Genomic DNA, 19186 nt, shown 5'->3' on the forward strand with positions numbered 1-19186 from the left:
TAGGTAGTGATGAAGATTTTATTCCACAGTTTCAAAAACAGTATCCAATCCCAAAGGAAGCAGAGACAGACATGCAAAATTGCATACAATGATGGTTTGATGTGGGAATAATTCAAAAGGGAAATAGCCATACAAATTCACCCATATGGCCAGTTGAAAAGAAACATGGCACTTACTGATTGGTTATTGACTTATGGAAAGTAAACCAATTCACGACTCCCCAGAGTCATCTGATTCCAGGGATCCCAGAACTAGCAGCTAGAATAAAACCACAAAGTCAGTGGTTTATGGTCATAGACTTAGCTAATGGTTTCTTTACAGTACCTCTGCAGGAAAAAGATTGGCAAATGTTTGTCTTTAATTTTTAAAATGAACAGTATGTCATGACGAGGTTACCCCAGCGATTTCAAAACAGTCCAGTTATATTTCACCAGATAGTTGGATGAATACTACAAGGTCTAGAATTTGATGATTCTGTTTTGCATTACATTGATGACATACTAATACAGTCTGAAACAAAAGAACAGCATTTAGCTAAAGTGGCACAGGTCCTTCAAACACTGCAGAAGACAGGGTTTAAGGTTAAAAGTGAAAAAGTACAATTCATGTCACCTGAAGTAAAATTTCTAGGTACTATTTTACATCCTTCTGGGCATACTCCTTGTTCAGATAGGTGCAGGAAATCTTGCAAATGGATAAACCGGTTACCATCCCGGATTTACACAAATTTCTGGGTATCATGATTTACAATCGGGACTTTATAGAGGATTATGTCAGCATGGCAGCTCCTCTGTATGACATGCTTTCTAGCCACAAAGAATTATCCTTTCTGGATTGGGGATCAAAGGAAGAATTGGCTTTTTATGATTTAAAGGCAGCATTGGCCAAAGCTACAGAACTAGTAGCTCAAAGTCTAACACATCCCTTTGTGTTACAGGCAGCAGCTGGACCCAATACACTCTCTGTTGTGCTTTTACTAGCTAGATGTAAACCTTATGTGCAGTAAATGAATGTCATAAGAGCAGAACTGTCTCAGTGTTTTCATTGAGTAAAGTTACAGACTACCTGACCAAGTGTAGTTTAACAAAAACGTAAGGAGGTGACATTGTCTGGAGCTGGCATCTCAAGAATCACAGTTTTCTTGGAAGTATCTGGTTGTAAGCCTGAACTGATAAACAAATGACCCACATAAGTAACTTCTTGTAGGCCATACTTGCATTTCATAGAATTTACCTTAAGATAAACTTTACAAGCACGTTTCAGAACTTTCCTGAGGTTTCTCTCATGTTTGAGCTCACCATTGTCTCCTACAAAAATATCATCTACTATAATAGCACATGAATAGCCAGAACAAATTTGTTCCATAGCACATTGAAAGACTTCACTGGCAGAATTTATCCCAAATGGCATTCTCAAAAGTCTGTACCTTCCAAATGGTGTACTGAAAGTGGTTAGCAATGAAGATTTTCAGTTAAGCAAAATTTGCCAAAATGAACTTTTTGCATCTAAGACAGAAAAAACAATGGCATTTGGCATGAGAGCAATAACTTATTTGACTGTATGCATTGGATGATGAGGTTGTTTTAGTGCTTTGTTCAAATCTCTTTAATCAATACATAGCCTGGTATCTTCTGAACTTTTCTTATGAGCTACAACCATGGAAAATACCCATTCAGTTGGTTAAATTACACCTAGATGCATCATTATGTCCAGCTTAGCGTTGACTCTGCCTTGTATGGCTACCAGAACTTTCCATGCTGGTCTAACTTCATGGAGTACAGAGCTGGGAGTTTGCCCAACTTGTCTTTGAAAAGATCAGCATAGTCATAAAAAATAGTTTGCGTGAAATTGTCATTGTTACACGTGCTTACTTGGTGTACATCTGCATGAAATGAAAGCAGTCCCATTTTCAAACTGTCTCTGAGCCCTAACAGTGACTGCACATGCCTCTTGACTATGTAAAATTGCAAGTCATAGCTGTTCCCAGCAGAGTAACATGAAAGCACTACTGAGCCTTCAGTTTGGATTTCTTCAGCACCATAAGAAACAAGCTTCGCACACTTTGCCAGATCAAGTTTCTCACTAGCTTTTACTTTGGCAAACATTTCTGCTGACATAACATTGCACTTTGAACCAGTATCAACTTGGAGCTCTACAGGTCTCCCATTAATCAGAACAGTACAAAATACTACATTCTTTGCCCACAAATCTACTGCACTGAATGTTTCTTCGAGCACTGACACACCATCAACATAAAAAGTAGGGTCGCAGCTTTCTAGTTGATCAACTTGCCTCTTTGAATGCTCTCTTTTAATAAAAGAATGTGCCCCTTTTGATTTACATAACCTTTTGAAATGATTATACTTTTTACATGTATGGCACTGCTGACTAAAAGCTAAGCACTTCTCTCATTTAGGCTCATGATTACCTCTACAATTACGACAGTTGACTATGAGGCCTGTCACAAGTTTTGATGACTCACCCCTCTGCTTTACTGAGAGTGTTCTGTGCTTTATTGAATCTGCTCTGGGTTGTGATAAGGAGGCCCAGAGAGTGGCTGTGCCCTTAGGCCTGTATCTTTTAACCTTGTGCTGCATACTATCAACATTAGCACTGGAAGGCACTACAAGCATGCTTTTCTCATTTTTAAGCATATTTGTGTGCTTTTCTGTGAGTTCCTATACCTGAGAAATCTCTATGGCCTTATTCAAAGTTAAATCAGTGTCTTGAAGCAAAATCTTTCTCACTGCATTATCTTGAATGCCACTCACAAGCCTATATTTTATTAACTCATCTCTCAAATCACCAAATCTGCACATTTTTGCCTTGTTTCTCAAGTCAGTTATATATGCTGCAAAGGTTTCACCAGGCTTTTGATCTCTTGTGTAAAATATGTGCCTTTCCATTGTAATATTCATTTGGGGGTTACACATTTCTCTAAATTTACATTTTAAGCACTCAGGGTCTTCCCTCGTTTCAGCCGGTGCCACAGTATGGCAGTCTTCCCCCTCCCCTGCATACACAGCTGGGGCATACACAAATGAACACTCCCTTTCAATGGCTTCTGAACCAGCTAGATTAAGCAGAATAAATGCCTTTTTATGGCCATCTTTATCAGAAAAAGCAGCTTGTATAAAAATGTCATACTCTTGCTCAAATATTCTCCATTTTCAGCAACATTATTTTCAAATACAAGTGGACCAGGTCTGCAAAGTCCTTCTACCATGCCAACAAAATGCTATTGTAATTATTTTCAAGTGCACATATACACATAACAGGTACTCAAAAATATTTAATTGCCCAGCAGTCTCTTCAAAATGACTGTATTCTGTGAAATAACTGTACTGCAATACTGCACACACCTGCGAACACTTTGCACACTTCAGACATGTTGAATAGCTTTAGTTAATATGAAAATGATGGATTACTGGAACATTAAACTTAAACAAATTAACTAACTGACTGACTGTTACACAAATACATGCTTTCACACTGGCTGCTCACTCAAAATGGCAACCTTGCTTGCATGTGCTAAGTACTTATATGCACATATCCATGGAATGAAATAACGTTTAAAGGTACAACACACACTATGATCTACAGACTCTCACAGCTGGGGAAAGAATGGACTGATTGGGCTTCTTGGACAGGAGCAAGTGTATGGATTTTGCCTAACAAAGGGATGCCCAGCTCTGGCCCCACAAAATAAATGGGTCAAGTGAGTGCAGATAGATGAGCCTTTAAACTGGTCCTATAGAGGAAAAATAATCTCACTTGGCATAAAGATTACTTCTCAGCTCCCCATTTCCTCATATTCTCTCCATATTCTCTGCAGCACCATTAGGGTATGTTATACCAAAATGCAGAAAACTTTGCTTTCCTTGTATCACTTTTTCTTTTCACTGTATCACACGTTTCATTCCAAGTTGTACTTTTCGGTAGATAACATTAGTTTTCTTTCCTCGGTATCCGTCCTTACAAATCTATTTTAAATTCTCTAAGTCTTTTAGGTTTCTAATGCCATGATGGGAATGGACCCCATTCCCTAAGTCAAGGTGTGAGGATATCAGATATTGTTATCTGTGCTAGCATGACTGGCTGAAGTTTTGTAAATAATTGTAAATTACCCTGTTACATATACCAGCATGACTAGCTACAATTTTGTAAATAAGTTTATGTCTTTTGATTATAACTCTGATTTATGCAAGATGTTTGAATGTCAAACAGTGTTTTCCTGTCTGACTAAATGTACATATATTTTTAAAGAGAATTCTGAATGTATGTTATACCAGAGTCAGCTGACCTAGATGTGATATCACTGTGTGCCAGGGCTGGGAGAATAGAATCTTCACTGCAGCTGTATGTTTACTTTTCAAAGTCTGATATGAGAGTAGAATTATTCTCATATCAGCTTCCTGTTACTTACAAAAATCTGCTATAAAAGCAGGTTCTGAGTCAGTTGTTCAGTAGTTGTTTTTCAAAGCTATTCAGCAGTAGTAGTCCAGTTGTTTCCAGAGTAGTTGTTCCGGTCACTGAGGACAGACAACAGCCTGGAGTGTGGATATAATTCCTCATCTTGGTTTGCAGAAGTAAGCCTATAATCTTGCCTTGCTGAGTTATTTAGATTATATAGGGACAGTTAATCTTCAGATAGTCAGGGAACTACAGCTAGTTAGTTAGAGGCTTGGTGGGTGTGAGATCTAGATCTATGTTCATATTTCCTGTGTGTGAAACTTGTTTATTGAAATCAGTTATTCAGTATTTACATGTTTTAAATCCTTATATTTATTATTAAATGTTTTCTACCTCTCTTTGTAGCTGGTTATTTAGTGAATATTTTTAATAACTTGAGTGTTTATGCTTATTGTGATAACACCAAGGCCACCCAGAAAAGCATTACTGCTTGGGATACATGCTACCATTAGTTTCAATATCTATTTTACCCAATATAATTGAACACCCCTTTTGAAGGGTATTGTGGTATTTGACTGGTGGCAGCCATTACCTTGTCATTTGGTCAAAGAAATGCAGCAGGTAAATCTATGTCAGTTTTTCCCAAGAGTGTGTATGCGTGAATATCAGACATTTAAGAGTGAATGTGTCAGACACCTAGAACTGGGACACAGTGTTCTGCGGTGGTTAGTGTGGGTGACTCATTTGGGGACCTGGAGTGAAGCATATAGTCCAGTCCCAGGTTTTGGAACCTGTTCCAGGTACACTCTTAGGGGAAATTGTGTATTTCTATCTCTGCTTAGGTTCATAGGTTCATATGTAGGTACTAGGCTATTGGCCCTAGGGCCTATATAAGCCTAGCCAAAAGGTACCTTGGCTTTCGCCACCCAAGAAAATTATTTTCCTGTGCCACTGTCGAGCAGAGCCACAGAAGTGATCCCTGGGGTGAATTTCCTATCTCCCATCCAATCATCAAGATTTTTCTTGAAGAGTGCTAATGAGGAGCTTTGTTTGATATAGATAGGTAGTTTATTCCAGGGTATGGGAAGACTCTGGGACAGGAATCTGTCCTTCCAGCATGTTCTGTTTATTGTGGTGACAAGGTTTAGGTCCCTAGAGCATGTAGCTCATAGGGATTGGGATTTCTTTAAGTGGAGCATGTCTAAAAGCTCTGGGTTTGACATAGCTTTGTGTGTTAGGCAGAGATCGCCTCTGAGTAGTCGATATGCGACAGAGTAAAGCTGCAGTTTTTTGAGATGGTCTGCGTAGGGCATCTGTTTGAGGCCAGTAATCCTCTTTGTGAGGTATTTCTGTGGCCTTTCCAGTTGTTGTAAATGTCTTGTGAGGTACATACCGAAAGGGGCATTGTACTCTATAATGGGTCTAATGAGTGACGAGTAGAGGGGAGCAATGACCTCTTTTTCCCTGGATGAGAAACCTTTTGTGATGAGGTGTGCCACGTAGAAGGATTTCCTGACTACTGTGGTGATGTGATTATCAAAGGAGAGACTACTGTCCACCTGTGTCCCAAGGTCTCTTATCACACTTTCGGTGTTAAGTAGACTACCGCCTATGTGGTAGTTCATGGGTACAGAGTTTTTACCAAAAGGCATGACAATGCACTTTTTGGCATTGAGCTTGAGGCCATGGCTTTGACACCAGGCATCTGTCTCAGCGAGGCCCTTTTGTAGGGTGTCCACATCTTTTGGAGTTTTGATTATGGCTCCTAGTTTGCAGTCATCTGTGAACTTTGTTAGCCAAAGACCTTCTGTGTTAGCCTGTACTTCAGAGAAGTAGATACCAAACAGGAGAGGACCCAGGACTGAACCCTGTGGTACTCCACTTGTCACTGGTCTGAAGTTATATTTGGAGTCTGCTACTTTCACAGTGTGGGTTCTGTCAGTGAGCCAGTTGGTAACCCATCTTGTGACATAGGGATTTATACTTAGTTTAGTGAGTTTATCTATAATTCCAGAGTGGGGGATGGTGTCGAAAGCCTTGGCGAGATCTAGATAGGCTGTGTGAACCACCTTACCCTCATCTACAGCTTTGCTGACTGCTTCAAAGAAGTCTATCAGGTTTAGGAGACACAATCTGCCTTTTACAAACCCGAACTGGGTTGGGTCCTGAGTTTGGAGATTACCAGTGTCTTTGTTTATAAGTTCCATGAAGAATGCTTTTAGTGACACTCCCTTACCAGAGACAGTGATGAGGATTGAGACTCCTTAGCTGCTTCCCCAGGGTCAAGAGGGCTCATCACACTAGGTATAATTAAAGTTCATGAAATTAGTATTTTTTCAATCTTTGATGTTAAGTAGAAGTGCTCTTCACAGCACCCACAATGTGCCCAGTAATGACTCCTTCTACAATTCGTATGGAGTTACATGTATTGGTAACATATCTTTTTTTATAAGACCTGTTGCTCCTAGTACTACTAGAACTGTCTGGGTATCTTTCTTCCCCATCACCCTCATTTCTGCCTGCAAATCCTGGTACTTTATGACTTTGTGTGTCACTCTTTAAGTAAGACACTGTACTCACTGGGTGTAGTGATTTCAGTGATCAATGCTACTTTTGTCTTCTTTTCACGGATTACTATATCTGGTTTTCTTGCATTTGTTTTTTGAACTGTTGGTAATAGATGATCCCATGTGATATTAACTTTGTCATTTTCTGTGATGCTTTGTGGCTCATGTTTCCAGTGTTATTCAGCTACTTCAATATAATAATGTTTACATAATCCCCAATGCAACAGTCTTACTAAATTATTATGCCTTTTAGTATACAGTCCTTCTGCCATTAGTATATCACAACCAGCAACAAGATGTGAAACTGTTTCCAATTCTGTTTTACAAGACTTACATTTGTCTGTTTCTCCCACATGTTCAATGGACTTTGTAAACCAGCGAGTACATAGTCCACTATCTTGAGCCACCAATATTAACCTTTCGTCTTTTGGTTTAAATTCACTTCTACTTAACCATTCCTGCATTCGATCCTGATCAATATGACTTTTTTCCAAGAGTTTCCTATACTTGCCACTATACTTATGCATTATCCACATTTCTTGACTTCTCATCTGACCCTTCACCTTATATTCTTTCTTTTGTTTTTTGACACATTCATTTGCTACCTGATTTTTATCTACTTCTGGATTGATTTCCATTTCTGCTTGATGCTGATATGCTTCTGCTAAACTAAGCAGGGAAATCATCTTAGACTTGTTTTCTTCATATTTCAAATCTTTCACTACATTTGAATCTTATGAGGTCAGCAGATATGTATGCAGTCCCACTATCGCAGATGTATGCATGTAATCAATTTCAAGGAGGGCCATACCTCCTTCAGAATGGGGAATATACAGTCTTGGTATGCACTGATTTTTATAAATCATTTGGTGAGCATGTAGCATTCTTTGTTTTCCTGTCCAAACTAACCAACAGCTTTTGGGGCCAATCACTCCAAAACTGTGAGTTAGAACAGGAAGAGCAAATTGGTTTACAGCTTGGACTTTGTCAATGCTGTTTTAGGTATTAATTTAAGCTTTTTAAAAATATTTCTTACTGAGTTTTTTATTCGCATTTGTTCATGTTTTATTGTTGATCCTTCATCAATTCCCAAATATTTATACACTCCCTCTTGCTCCAGTTCTTTTATATCACATTCCTGTCCCAAACTGATGTTTTCTTGGTGCTGCAGCTTTGGGGCTTTAAAGGTTGCTTCTGCACATTTATCAAGACCAAATGACATTCTTAGATCATCTGAAAAAAAATAGACCACTTGCATTTGTGCTTTCCTCATCTGATGAACTATACAGTTTTAAATCATCTACAAAAAAAAGATGAGAAGTCTTTACACTTTGTTGTGTTCTGGGAGCCAAATTATAGCCATGACCTAATCTGTTAAGTAGACAGCTTAATGGGTTAAGGGCAAGACAAAAGAGCAGTGGTGAAAGAGAGTCACCCTGGAATATCCCCACTGAATTTTTATCCCTGGAATAATAATTTATCCTTTATTATGGCTTAACTGCAGAATGATTTGCCACTGTTTCATGGTCACTGTAATGGAATCGATCAGTATACGGTGTATCTTATACATTTTTAAGCACTCTTTTATCCATGAATGTAGGATACTGTCAGATGCTTTTTTATAGTCTATCCACCCCATACTTGGATTCTTCCCCTTTTTACAGTTCACCATTATGACTTTATTTAACATCAAATGATCCTTTGTTCCATACAACTTTCTTTTATTACCCTTTTGTTCTAGTGCCATGATTGACTTTTCTTCTAAATGACTATAAACTCTGTCGGCATCAATTCCAATGTATAGTTTATACTTTGCTGGAATGCAAGTTATTGTTCTATAGTTTTTAGAATAGCTTGCAGGTTTGTTCTTAAGTAGGAGTACTGTTTTTCCTGTTGTTAGCCAGGCTGGTGTCTTTTCAGGATCTGCATATAAATATTTCTTACTCATGGATAAATCTTCATGTAAAGATGTTAATACTTTTAACCATAAGTTAGGTATTGCATCTGGGTATGGGGATTTCTAGTTAGGAACTTTTCTTAACTTTGTTTCAATCTCTCTGGCCGTCACTTCATCCCATTTCATATCCTGTACATTTGAACTTCTTATTCTTTCTTTTACTTCTTCTACCCATTCAGCATCTTTATTATGTTCCACAGGGTCTTTATAAATATTTCTCTAAAATGTATCTATTTTTTCTTTTTTTTGGCAGTGTTTCGATTCCTTTTGTCTTGTTTCCCAATACTCTAGAAAACTTTTTTCGGTCATCAATAAATTACTTATTTTGTACTTTTCCTTTATATTTATCTGCATGTTTACTAAGCTTTTCTACCTGTGCTAGTTTTAGTTTATTATTTGCAATAGTGCACAACAGACCCTGATCTGCTCTGATACTGTGCGTTGTCTTTATCACATCTGTCTTTGAGTATTTTTGTGGATCTGTTCCCTCTTCTATACTCTAACAGTGATACTTCTTGTCTTAATTGCTTTATAGTCTTCTCTTTTCGATACTTCCATGATGGCATTCGATTTCTTCCCTTCTTTTCCCTTGCTACCCTATATTTTTGTGGTAAAACTTTATCTGTTATTAATTCAACTGCACAGTAATTTATCCTATTTACTTCTGTTATATTGCATGAATTTCTGTGGACAGTCTTAATTACTGTGTTCATTTCTTTTATCACACTTCTAACTTTTTGGGTTTTATTGACTTTCTGTAATCTGTTTCTTTCACTGATCTTAATATGTCTGTCCATCTCTATTAAATCAAGCAACTCTTCTCTTAAGCCATTTTCCTCTAAACTGAGGACATATTCTTTGTTCTCCATTTCCTGCAGGCATTCTATAGGTAGTTCCACAGCATCTTCCTGTGCCACTTTCTCTTCGGCTGTCATCCATTGCTCTATCATATGGGAACTCACTGGCCTATCACCCCACAACATTGGCTGCGTCAGAGTTGCCACAGTGACTCCCCTTGCTGTGCACCTCCAACTGGACATTTTGGACTATAGCATGGCCTGTCAGACCTGGATTCTGCATCTTTGATGATAACCAGCTTCCCCACTTACAGATCTCTGTTATAATGTCTATATTTATCCAACATTACACTACTTAAAGATGTTGCAGTGGTATGCTCTTCATCATCCAAATTAGTGCAGGTTATTGAAGAAGGGTCCACTTATATCACCTTGCTTAAGTACATGCAGGCAAATGTGCCATTTGCTATCTTTGATATAATCGTCTGGAATTGGCTATTAGTGGGTTTAGGATGGGGAGAGAGATCTCCCCCTGTATATTCATTTGGCTTATAGACCCCTGACCTCTTAGGTTAGCCTAGCACAGTGTCACCACATGCAATAGCACTGTAGTGCTGGAAAGTCCTAAATATTGCACTTGCTAATTGTTGCTCTAAAGATTTAAAGTATAACTTCTTACTTCCTGTTTCAGTCCATCAAAGCCATTACAGGGACTCTCCATTCTGCTGAAAAGTGCAACATTTTGTGTGCCAGAATATTATTTAATGAATAACTATAAAACTGAGATCATATTAAGCATAAATGCTCCTCTCCAAGTGTAGTGTAATTATTTTTCCTGTGGTGTGAGGGTGGTTTCTGATGTATTCTATCAATATCGTTCAAAAACATTGCAGAACAGACCAGTACTAAATCATATGCATTACATATCTGCCACACTGCTGAGTCACTTTCCTCACAGCCATCTTTCCACAATGGTGCTAAATAAACTACTCTAAATTGTTCCATTATCAGGTATCTCCTTCCTGAATGAACGAAGATGAATATCTTCAATGCAGCTTACTCTTTCCTCCAGGGTGGCCAAGGATATGATTTGCTTGTAACAGTGACAAGACTCTGCAGTTGTGAACTAACTTACTTTAAGCAAACAAGTAAATAAATGCAAAAACTTCATCTGTATAACAAAAGGTAGTTGAGGAACAACTCCAAATGACATATATAAAAAAATATAAAAAGGCAATTTATTGACATCCAGCTAAAGTGCATCAATTCTCTCATTCAGACAAAATACAACTATGTATGAAAACTACAGTACAATATGACAGCTGTCACAGTCTTGTGATAATATAAATTATAATACAAAACTGTACAAAGCTATTTACATTACTCTATTTACAAAATAATCAGCTACAGTTTAGGTGCTTCACAAAAAAGCACGAGATGAAAATTTTACGATACTATCTGTGGTGTATAACCACTTCATCTTTTTTTAAAAGACTACATCATACATGTTGACTTAAAACAAAGAAATTCAACAAAAGCTTAAGAGGTATACAGTAATCCTTCTTAGAATGAAATGGCACTTAGGATGCCTTTTTTACTGGTTGATGCTTGTACAGGCCAGTTGATTCTGTGATGTGTTAGATATCTGCATTAACCCTGTCATGGATGAGAAGGGACCCTGGAATAGTTCATTCAGCCAGGTACCAAATTAAAAATTAAAATAAACCATTGCCATTCTAGTAAAAACCTTCCCAGATAACAGTCCACTTATGATCAAAGAAGTGGATAAAACTGCATGAGGCTATCATAACTGTATAAAATAAACAGATTTGCAGAATACAGTACATCTGATGCACTAGCTGATCCATGTAGCAGTTGTTTTTAAAACCCACACTATAGTAGATGCGTCTTTCTTTTTTTTTTCAGCTCAAGAGTTAATAATGATTTCTGATTTCTGGTTTAAGTTTAGTTGTATGATGACCACTTACATAAGTATTTCAGACGTAAACCAAGCCGCCCTCATTTGTAGGGTAGGAATGTCTTTTGTATATACAAAGCCATGGCTAGGACTGAGGTTTGGTCTAATTCTTTGGATTTATGCTACTCTAACACATTGTACTGAAGGGAATACATAAGGAGAAAAAGGATTAAAATTAATTGTTCTAAGTGTTCCACTGTCCTTCAGAAATGCATGTGTTGTAAGACATATAATCTATGATTTTGCTTCTAGACAAGTCTTTAGATTCTTCAGTCTACACTAAGCAACACAAAATCACAGAAGGATGGGTAACCCAGGATAATCTCTATAGCATCTGCTTTCCAAAGAAAGTTTATGGATCTTACAATAAAACTCACAGAAAGAAACCAACTGCCATAGCATGCTGCAGTACATTTAAAAGAAAGCAATGTATCCTGCAGCAAAGTGTTCAGTGCAACAGAAGTGATTAATAGTAGGATGCTACAAAGGTTGAATTTTGCTTAAATGTCTGTGAGTCAAGTTTGAAAATAGAGCATCTGCTCCCAGCAGAATTAACTTGAAGGCATCTTCACTGAAATATATGACAAAGGTAACAGGTAGGAGTGTCATGATGGCGCTGTCAATGAAAAATGGGAAAATGGGAAAGCATGGAAGGTATTGCTTCTCAGCACAACTGGCCTAAGCCAACCTCTTGCTGCTAAACTACCTGGACATATACCACCGAAAACAAAGATTTAATGAACTTTGAAAAATGTTGTATCTAGAGAGAATGTTATCACCCCATATGGTGTATTGGGAAGAAACCTTTGTTTGTGTGGAAGCTTATAAGAAGCAATGAGGTAAAAGCTGTTTTAAGCAGTTGTTGAAAATAAAGCTAAGAAACTTGTTTAGAGGATCACACCTCAGAGAGGATAACAACATTAATGAAAGGAAAATGGGCTATATTTGGGGAAGACTAACTGTAGCTAAAAAATATCAAACTGGTTCTAAAGGGATGTCAGTGAACTATCTGTTTTTAGTACACATTTTGGTTAGAGTGACTGTTATGGAACATTATTTGACATAATTCTTAAAACTGCAGGTTTTACAGTTTTTACGGTGATTTGCATATATCTCCCTTGATGCATTGCACATCTGGGATGGCTGCACACAGCTGGCACTTTTGTCATGCGTGTTGGGTATAAAACACTGTGAGTAATATCACATGGACTCAACAACAATGAGCTGCAGTGTGAAAAGAATGAAGCACTCCGAGCACAGTGCCAATTAATTTGGGGTGATCAAGTTAAGAGCTGTTTAAATATGCAGTGGAGCCTTACATCATTTTTAAATGAATGCTATTTAATTAGAATTACTGGAAGCACTTTGTACTAAGGGCTACTCATACTTTCATAACATGAATAGATTAAGTAACCTGCCACTACATCAAGAAAAGGAAGAATGAGGAAGAAAGAACATGATGACCATGTGATAGAGAGGCATCAAAAACTGAGAAGGGGTGGAATCCTAGCTAGTTCTACTGCTTCAGAAGAATGGTGGACCACATCACCCTTAAAAAACAAATGCAAGTGACTGTTATAAGAATATAGCATTACGCCCTCTGGATTTCCAGACCCCAGACTATCACAATTCCTACAGCCTTTTTACCTCTGCCCTGCCTTAGCTGTTCCTCAGTAGCCTTCAACAGTGCAGTTTATTTTTGGAGCTGGATCTGAGCAAGATACTAGGGTGACAGAGGTAGAGTCAGTCCAATGAATGTTTTTTGGTACTTCTTGGATATTAAAATCATTAGTTTCCTGTTCAGTTTTCAGTGGGCAATTACCATTTATAACCAGCAGTATTTTTACCAATGTCTTTAGATTCCCTGTATTCTGTTTTGTTCCAAAATGAGTCATTATATAAAAATAATCTTATCCCTTTAAATACAAATGCCATTAAAGGGGTGGCATTTTTATGAGTCCACTTGGCTCTGTATGCTTACACAGCATAGTCACCAATTAATCTTCTGTAGTACGTTGCAAGGAAGATGTCATTGTCCCTTGGGCAGTCATAATGGCAGGAACAGGTCTTGATGAACATCATTTTCTTCGTGAAGGTATCCCCCTCAGGACATCTAAACTCTACGTCTAAGGTGTTTGTAGTGTGAGGAGTGCAGCAACGCCCATCTGTGCAGACTCCGCAGTACTTGGGCTTGTAGGATCGAACACTAACACAGCCTGAAAACTCAATGTGAGTTGCCTTTTGAGTCTTTGGAGTACGCACACACTTCTTACCTCTCTGCAAAGAAAAAGAAATAAGACTGAATGAGTTTCATATATTTTGTGAATATTACTTGAATTGCATTATCAGACTGTCATATCTTTTAGATATGTATCAAGGAATTATTCTACATGTGGTTTCATTTTTGATAAATGGCTACAACCTTTATGGCACAAAAGCCTGTTTTCAGAACTGGTTAAGATGAGCTTTTTCAATAAAATGATTAGTTGTCAGCTGAAGCAGTAATCAAAGAAAAAGGACTTATAACCACTTCAAAAGTAACCATTCTGTAGGTAATATAAAGACAGACGTATAAAGAAAAATATACAAGGTAGTGTTAAAATTTCCTGAGTCCACAAATCCATTTATTTAAAAAATATGTCTACTTGATATAAAAATGCTTACATGTAAGAAATACATTTCAACAAACTGGATTCAAGAAAATGGGGAATTCCTTCAAGACCCCAGCTAAATAACTTTGCTGTTATTAGAGTAAGCAGTGAAAGTCCACAGTCCAGAACAACCAAAAACATATTCAGATCAACTCTAAGATGTGCTTCTACAGTTTTGAAGCATCTTCAGATTAATTAAGGAACTAAAAATAAATCATATATGTATATATATATATATATATATATATATATATATATATATATATATATATATATGCGTCCCCTTCAGATCATTGAACTTTTAAAAGCTCGACTTTCATATGGCTGAGACCATATGATCGAACTTTTATTAAAAGTTCAAATAGACTGAATGGAGATCTCCATACAGTGCGGAACAGGAAGATTTCCCTTTTCCGCAATGTAGTGTGATCTCAGAGTTGGTAGTGGGGGGTGTGGGGGCCCCCCCTGCTAGAAGCGTTTCTTTTGCTTAATTTATTTTTTTGTTTTATTTTGTTTTTTTACATGTTTGAACTTTTAAATTTTCGATCATATGGTCTCAGCCATACGAAAGTCGAACACCTGAAAATTCGATCATGTAAAGTAGACCCATATATATATATATATATATATATATATATATATATATATATATATATATATGTATGTATATGGTTTGACTTGAAATTATCGAATTACCATTTCATCAAATGGCAAATCATCGAGACCAAATCGTCGAAAACTCATTTCATCGAAAACTCATATCATCGAATCTCAAATCATTGAAAACTATAAAGCAACTACAAATAACATACCAGACACTGTTTACCAAGTTTCTGCAGGGGGGCAAGCCCCCCTGCATCCCCCATGTGGGGGGATCCACCCCCCACACCCCCCGTAATAAAATATACCAACTCCAAGGTCGCACTACAGTGGGGTTAGGAAATAACCTCTTTCCTCCACTGTAGTGCAACCTTGGAGTTGGTATATTTATTTACAGGGGGTGTGGGGTGCAGGGGGGCTTGCCCCCTTGCATAAACATAGTAAAAACTTTGTGGAATGTTATTTGTAGTTGCTTTATAGTTTTCGATGATTTGAGATTCGATGATATGAGTTTTTGATTAAATGAGTTTGACGATTTGGTCTCGATGATTTGCAATTCGATGAAATGGTAATTCGATGATTTCAAGTGGAACCATATGTGTATATATATATATATATATATATATACATATATATATATATATATATATATATATATATATATATATATGTTCATAGGTTCATAGGTTGGTACTAGGCTATCGGCCCTAGGGCCTACGCAAGCCTAGCCATAACAATTCCCTGGATATTTCTTCCCACAATATTTACTTCTCTGGACCCCTGTCTAGCAGGGTGACTGACATGATCCCCGGGGTGAAGTTCCTATCTCCCATCCAATCATGAAGGTTCCTTTTGAAACGGTCCAAGGAGGCGCTCTGCTTGACATGTATGGGCAGTCTATTCCAGAGTATGGGGAGTCTCTGGGTCAGGAACCTATCCCTGCAGCATGTTTTGTTCATTGTGATGACAAGGTTTAGATCCCTGGAGCATGTGGCTCTGAGAGATTGGGATTTCTTTAAGTGGAGCATGTCCAACAGCTCAGGGTTTGACATGGCCTTGTACGTTAAGCACAGATCATCTCTGAGTAGATGATATGCCACAGAGTATAGCTGGAGTTTTTTTAGACGGTCAGCATACGGCATCTGCTTTAGGCCTGTGATTCTTTTAGTGAGGTATTTCTGTGGCCTCTCCAGCTGTTGCAGATGTCTTGTGAGGTACATACCAAATGGGGCATTATACTCTATAATGCGTCTAATGAGGGATAAGTACAGTGGGGCAATAACCTCTTTTTTTCTGGATGAAAAGCCCTTACTGATGAGGTGTGCCACATAGAAGGATTTCCTGACTGTTGTGGCGATGTGGTTATCGAAAGTGAGACCACTGTCCACCTGCGTCCCTAAGCCTCTCATCACATTTTCGATGTTTAGTGTCCTGCTGCCTATGTGGTAATTCATGGGTACATGTTTTTTTCCAAAGGGGATAACTATACATTTCTTGGCATTAAGCTTGAGCCCATGGCTCTGGCAGCAGGCATTTGTTTCTGTAAGGTCCTTTTGTAAAATATCCACATCATTTGGGGATTCAATAATGGCTCCCAGTTTGCAGTCATCTGTGAACTTTGTTAGCCAGCGTCCCTTAGTGTTGGCCTGTACTTCAGAGAAGTAGATGCCAAACAAGAGTGGTCCCAGGACTGAACCCTGAGGTACTCCACTTGTCACTTGAGTAGAGCTGGATTTGGAGACAGCTACTTTTACAGTATGGGTTCTGTCAGTAAGCCAGTTGGCAACCCATCGAGTGATGTAGGGATTTATGCCCACCTTAGTAAGTTTATCTATGATTCCAGAGTGGGGTAGTGGTGTTGAAGGCCTTGGTGAGGGCCAAATAGGCTGTGTGGACCACCTTACCCTTGTCCACAGCTCTGGAGACTGATTCGAAGAAGTCAATCAGATTCAGGAGACAAGATCAGCCCTTCACAAACCCAAACTGGGTGGGGTCCAGTGTTTGAAGGTTGCCAATGTCTTTGTTTATAAGTTCCATGATAATGCGTTCCATGCCCTTGCAGATCAGGCTTGTCAGACTGATGGGACGGTAGTTCCCGGGATCCAAGGTGGATCCTCCCTTGTGCAGCGGGATAACTGTAGCTGTGCGCCACTTAGTGGGCACGAAGGCTGAGGTGAGGCTATGATTAAACATGACACTTAGGTGAGATGCCAGTTCATTTTGTAGTTCATGTAGTACACAGCCTGAGATGTCATCTGGTCCCATGGATGCTGTATTCTTAGCTTTGGAGAGTGCGGTTTCTACCTGTGTGGCCATGATTATTGGAATTTGTCAATCTTTTGGTATTGAGATGGGCCCTTTAGGGGGTGAGAGGGGGGTGAAGTTGGCACTAAATCGATCTGCCAGGATATTGGCAATATCCTTGGGATCAGTATATTTAATGCCATTCTGTTGTAGCTCAGAGCAGATCTGAGCATTGCCATTTAGATTCTTGACATAACTATAAAATGCCTTGTGGTTGTCTTTGGAATCTTTGGCAATTTTATTTTCGTAACTAGCTTTTGTGGATTTTATGAGGGATCTCAACTTCTTACTGAGGCTGGTGAGGGAGTTTTTTGCATCCTGGGATTTTCCTTTTTTCTGCAACAGTTTTTTCCTTCTGTTGTATAGTTTGTTTGTAGCAGGGGACCACCAGATTGGCTTCCTTTTTTTGGAGAAGAGCATCTTGGTTCTATTTGGGATGGCACGATTCATGCACGACTGGATGTGCTCGTACAGTGCCTTAGTGTAGGATTCTGCAGCCGAACTTTCAGATTCCGTCTGCGTGGGTGTTGTGAAGTTTGTCACTTCTGACTTCAGTAGCATGAAGTTGGCTTTGGAGAAGTTTTTTAAGAAGGTTTCCTTACTGGGGCTTGGGGGTGGGATGTGGATGTCAAAGGTGATTTGCTTATGGTCAGACCTGACCAATGAGGGGGTGACCACCGGTGTGGAGCATCTATCTCCCATGTTGGTAATGACCAGGTCTGGGATATTGGAGCCCCTGGTGGGACAATGGATTAGTTGATCCAGGGCATTGGAATTTATGAATTCCAAGAACCGTTGGGAAAAGGAGTTGGTACCCGAGTAGTTTTCTCAATTAATGGCAGGGTAGTTGAAATCACCTAGTATTAGGGTGTTTGGTTGAATCTTAATATTTTCCAGTATGTTTAGAAAGGTGTAGTGAGAATCTTGGGGCATGGTGGGGGATCTGTAGCAAGCTACAATTTGGATTGCAGTCTTACCTAGTGTGTGTATATATATATATATATATATATATATATATATATATATATATATATATATATATATATATAGACACATACATACATATGTAGGTCTATTTCGAAATTTCGAAATTTCAAAACTTCGAATGGAGATCGCTGTACAGTGTGGAGTGGCATATTTGCTGTTTTCCTCGCTGTGTGTAAAACAAAAGATTTTTTATTTTTATTTTTTTTATTATTTACATTTCTAAGTGTCAAAACTTTGATCTTGTGGTCTCGACCATAAGAAATTTGAAGTTTTGAAACTTCAAAATTTAGAAGTAGAGCCATTATATATATATATATATATATATATATATATATATATATATATATATAGTTTACAGTCAATATGTTGAACGTGGCTTGTGTGCAATTTAGTTGTGTGGGAGTCGGAATGCAGAAAACCGTTTGGGAGATGGTTATAATGTCAACTCCAGAAGACCGAAGACCAGGACAGTGGGAATCGGGAGATTTACCCTTTTCCGCACTGTAGTGTGATCTCGGAGTTGGAATATATAAGTGGCAGGGGGTGTGGGGTGCAGGGGGGGCTTGCCCCCCTGCAAAAATTGACTGTCAGTGCATTGTAGTTCGGACACCAGAATGCAGGAGTCAAATTCGACTTTGAATGTTTTGGTGTTCGATCTTTAATGGTGTTTACTATTGTGAACATCAAACATGTAAACCACATTTTTGATAGATTTACATTGTGATGTTCAATATTTCAATAGTAAACCTATATATATATATATATATATATATATATATATATATATATATATATATATATATATATACAGCCTATGATCACAGTGGATACATAGAAGGACATGAAGTGCATATTAGCCTCACATTACTGATATCTTATAAATGCCTACATGGAAGAAATACTTTTCAGCAAATTGGATTCAGGAAAATAAG

At 38.2% G+C, this 19186-nt stretch overlaps 1 protein-coding gene across 1 annotated transcript in view; it reads right to left on the bottom strand.

Annotated features, from left to right (window-relative positions):
* Positions 1-10950: 10950 nt before the first annotated feature.
* LOC122812908 (CCN family member 2-like) overlaps positions 10951-19186 on the bottom strand; it is a 39694-nt gene continuing 31458 nt past the window's right edge. Inside the window, exon 5 of the mRNA XM_044084954.1 lies at positions 10951-13989. Within this exon, the coding sequence (XP_043940889.1) occupies positions 13690-13989 (300 nt within the window). The 3' untranslated portion in view covers positions 10951-13689. The remainder of the gene's footprint in view (positions 13990-19186) is intronic.

The sequence above is a fragment of the Protopterus annectens genome, chromosome 1.part1 (genome assembly GCF_019279795.1).
Source record: "Protopterus annectens isolate FY-2018-M chromosome 1.part1, PAN1.0, whole genome shotgun sequence".
Lineage (NCBI taxonomy): Eukaryota > Metazoa > Chordata > Ceratodontiformes > Protopteridae > Protopterus > Protopterus annectens.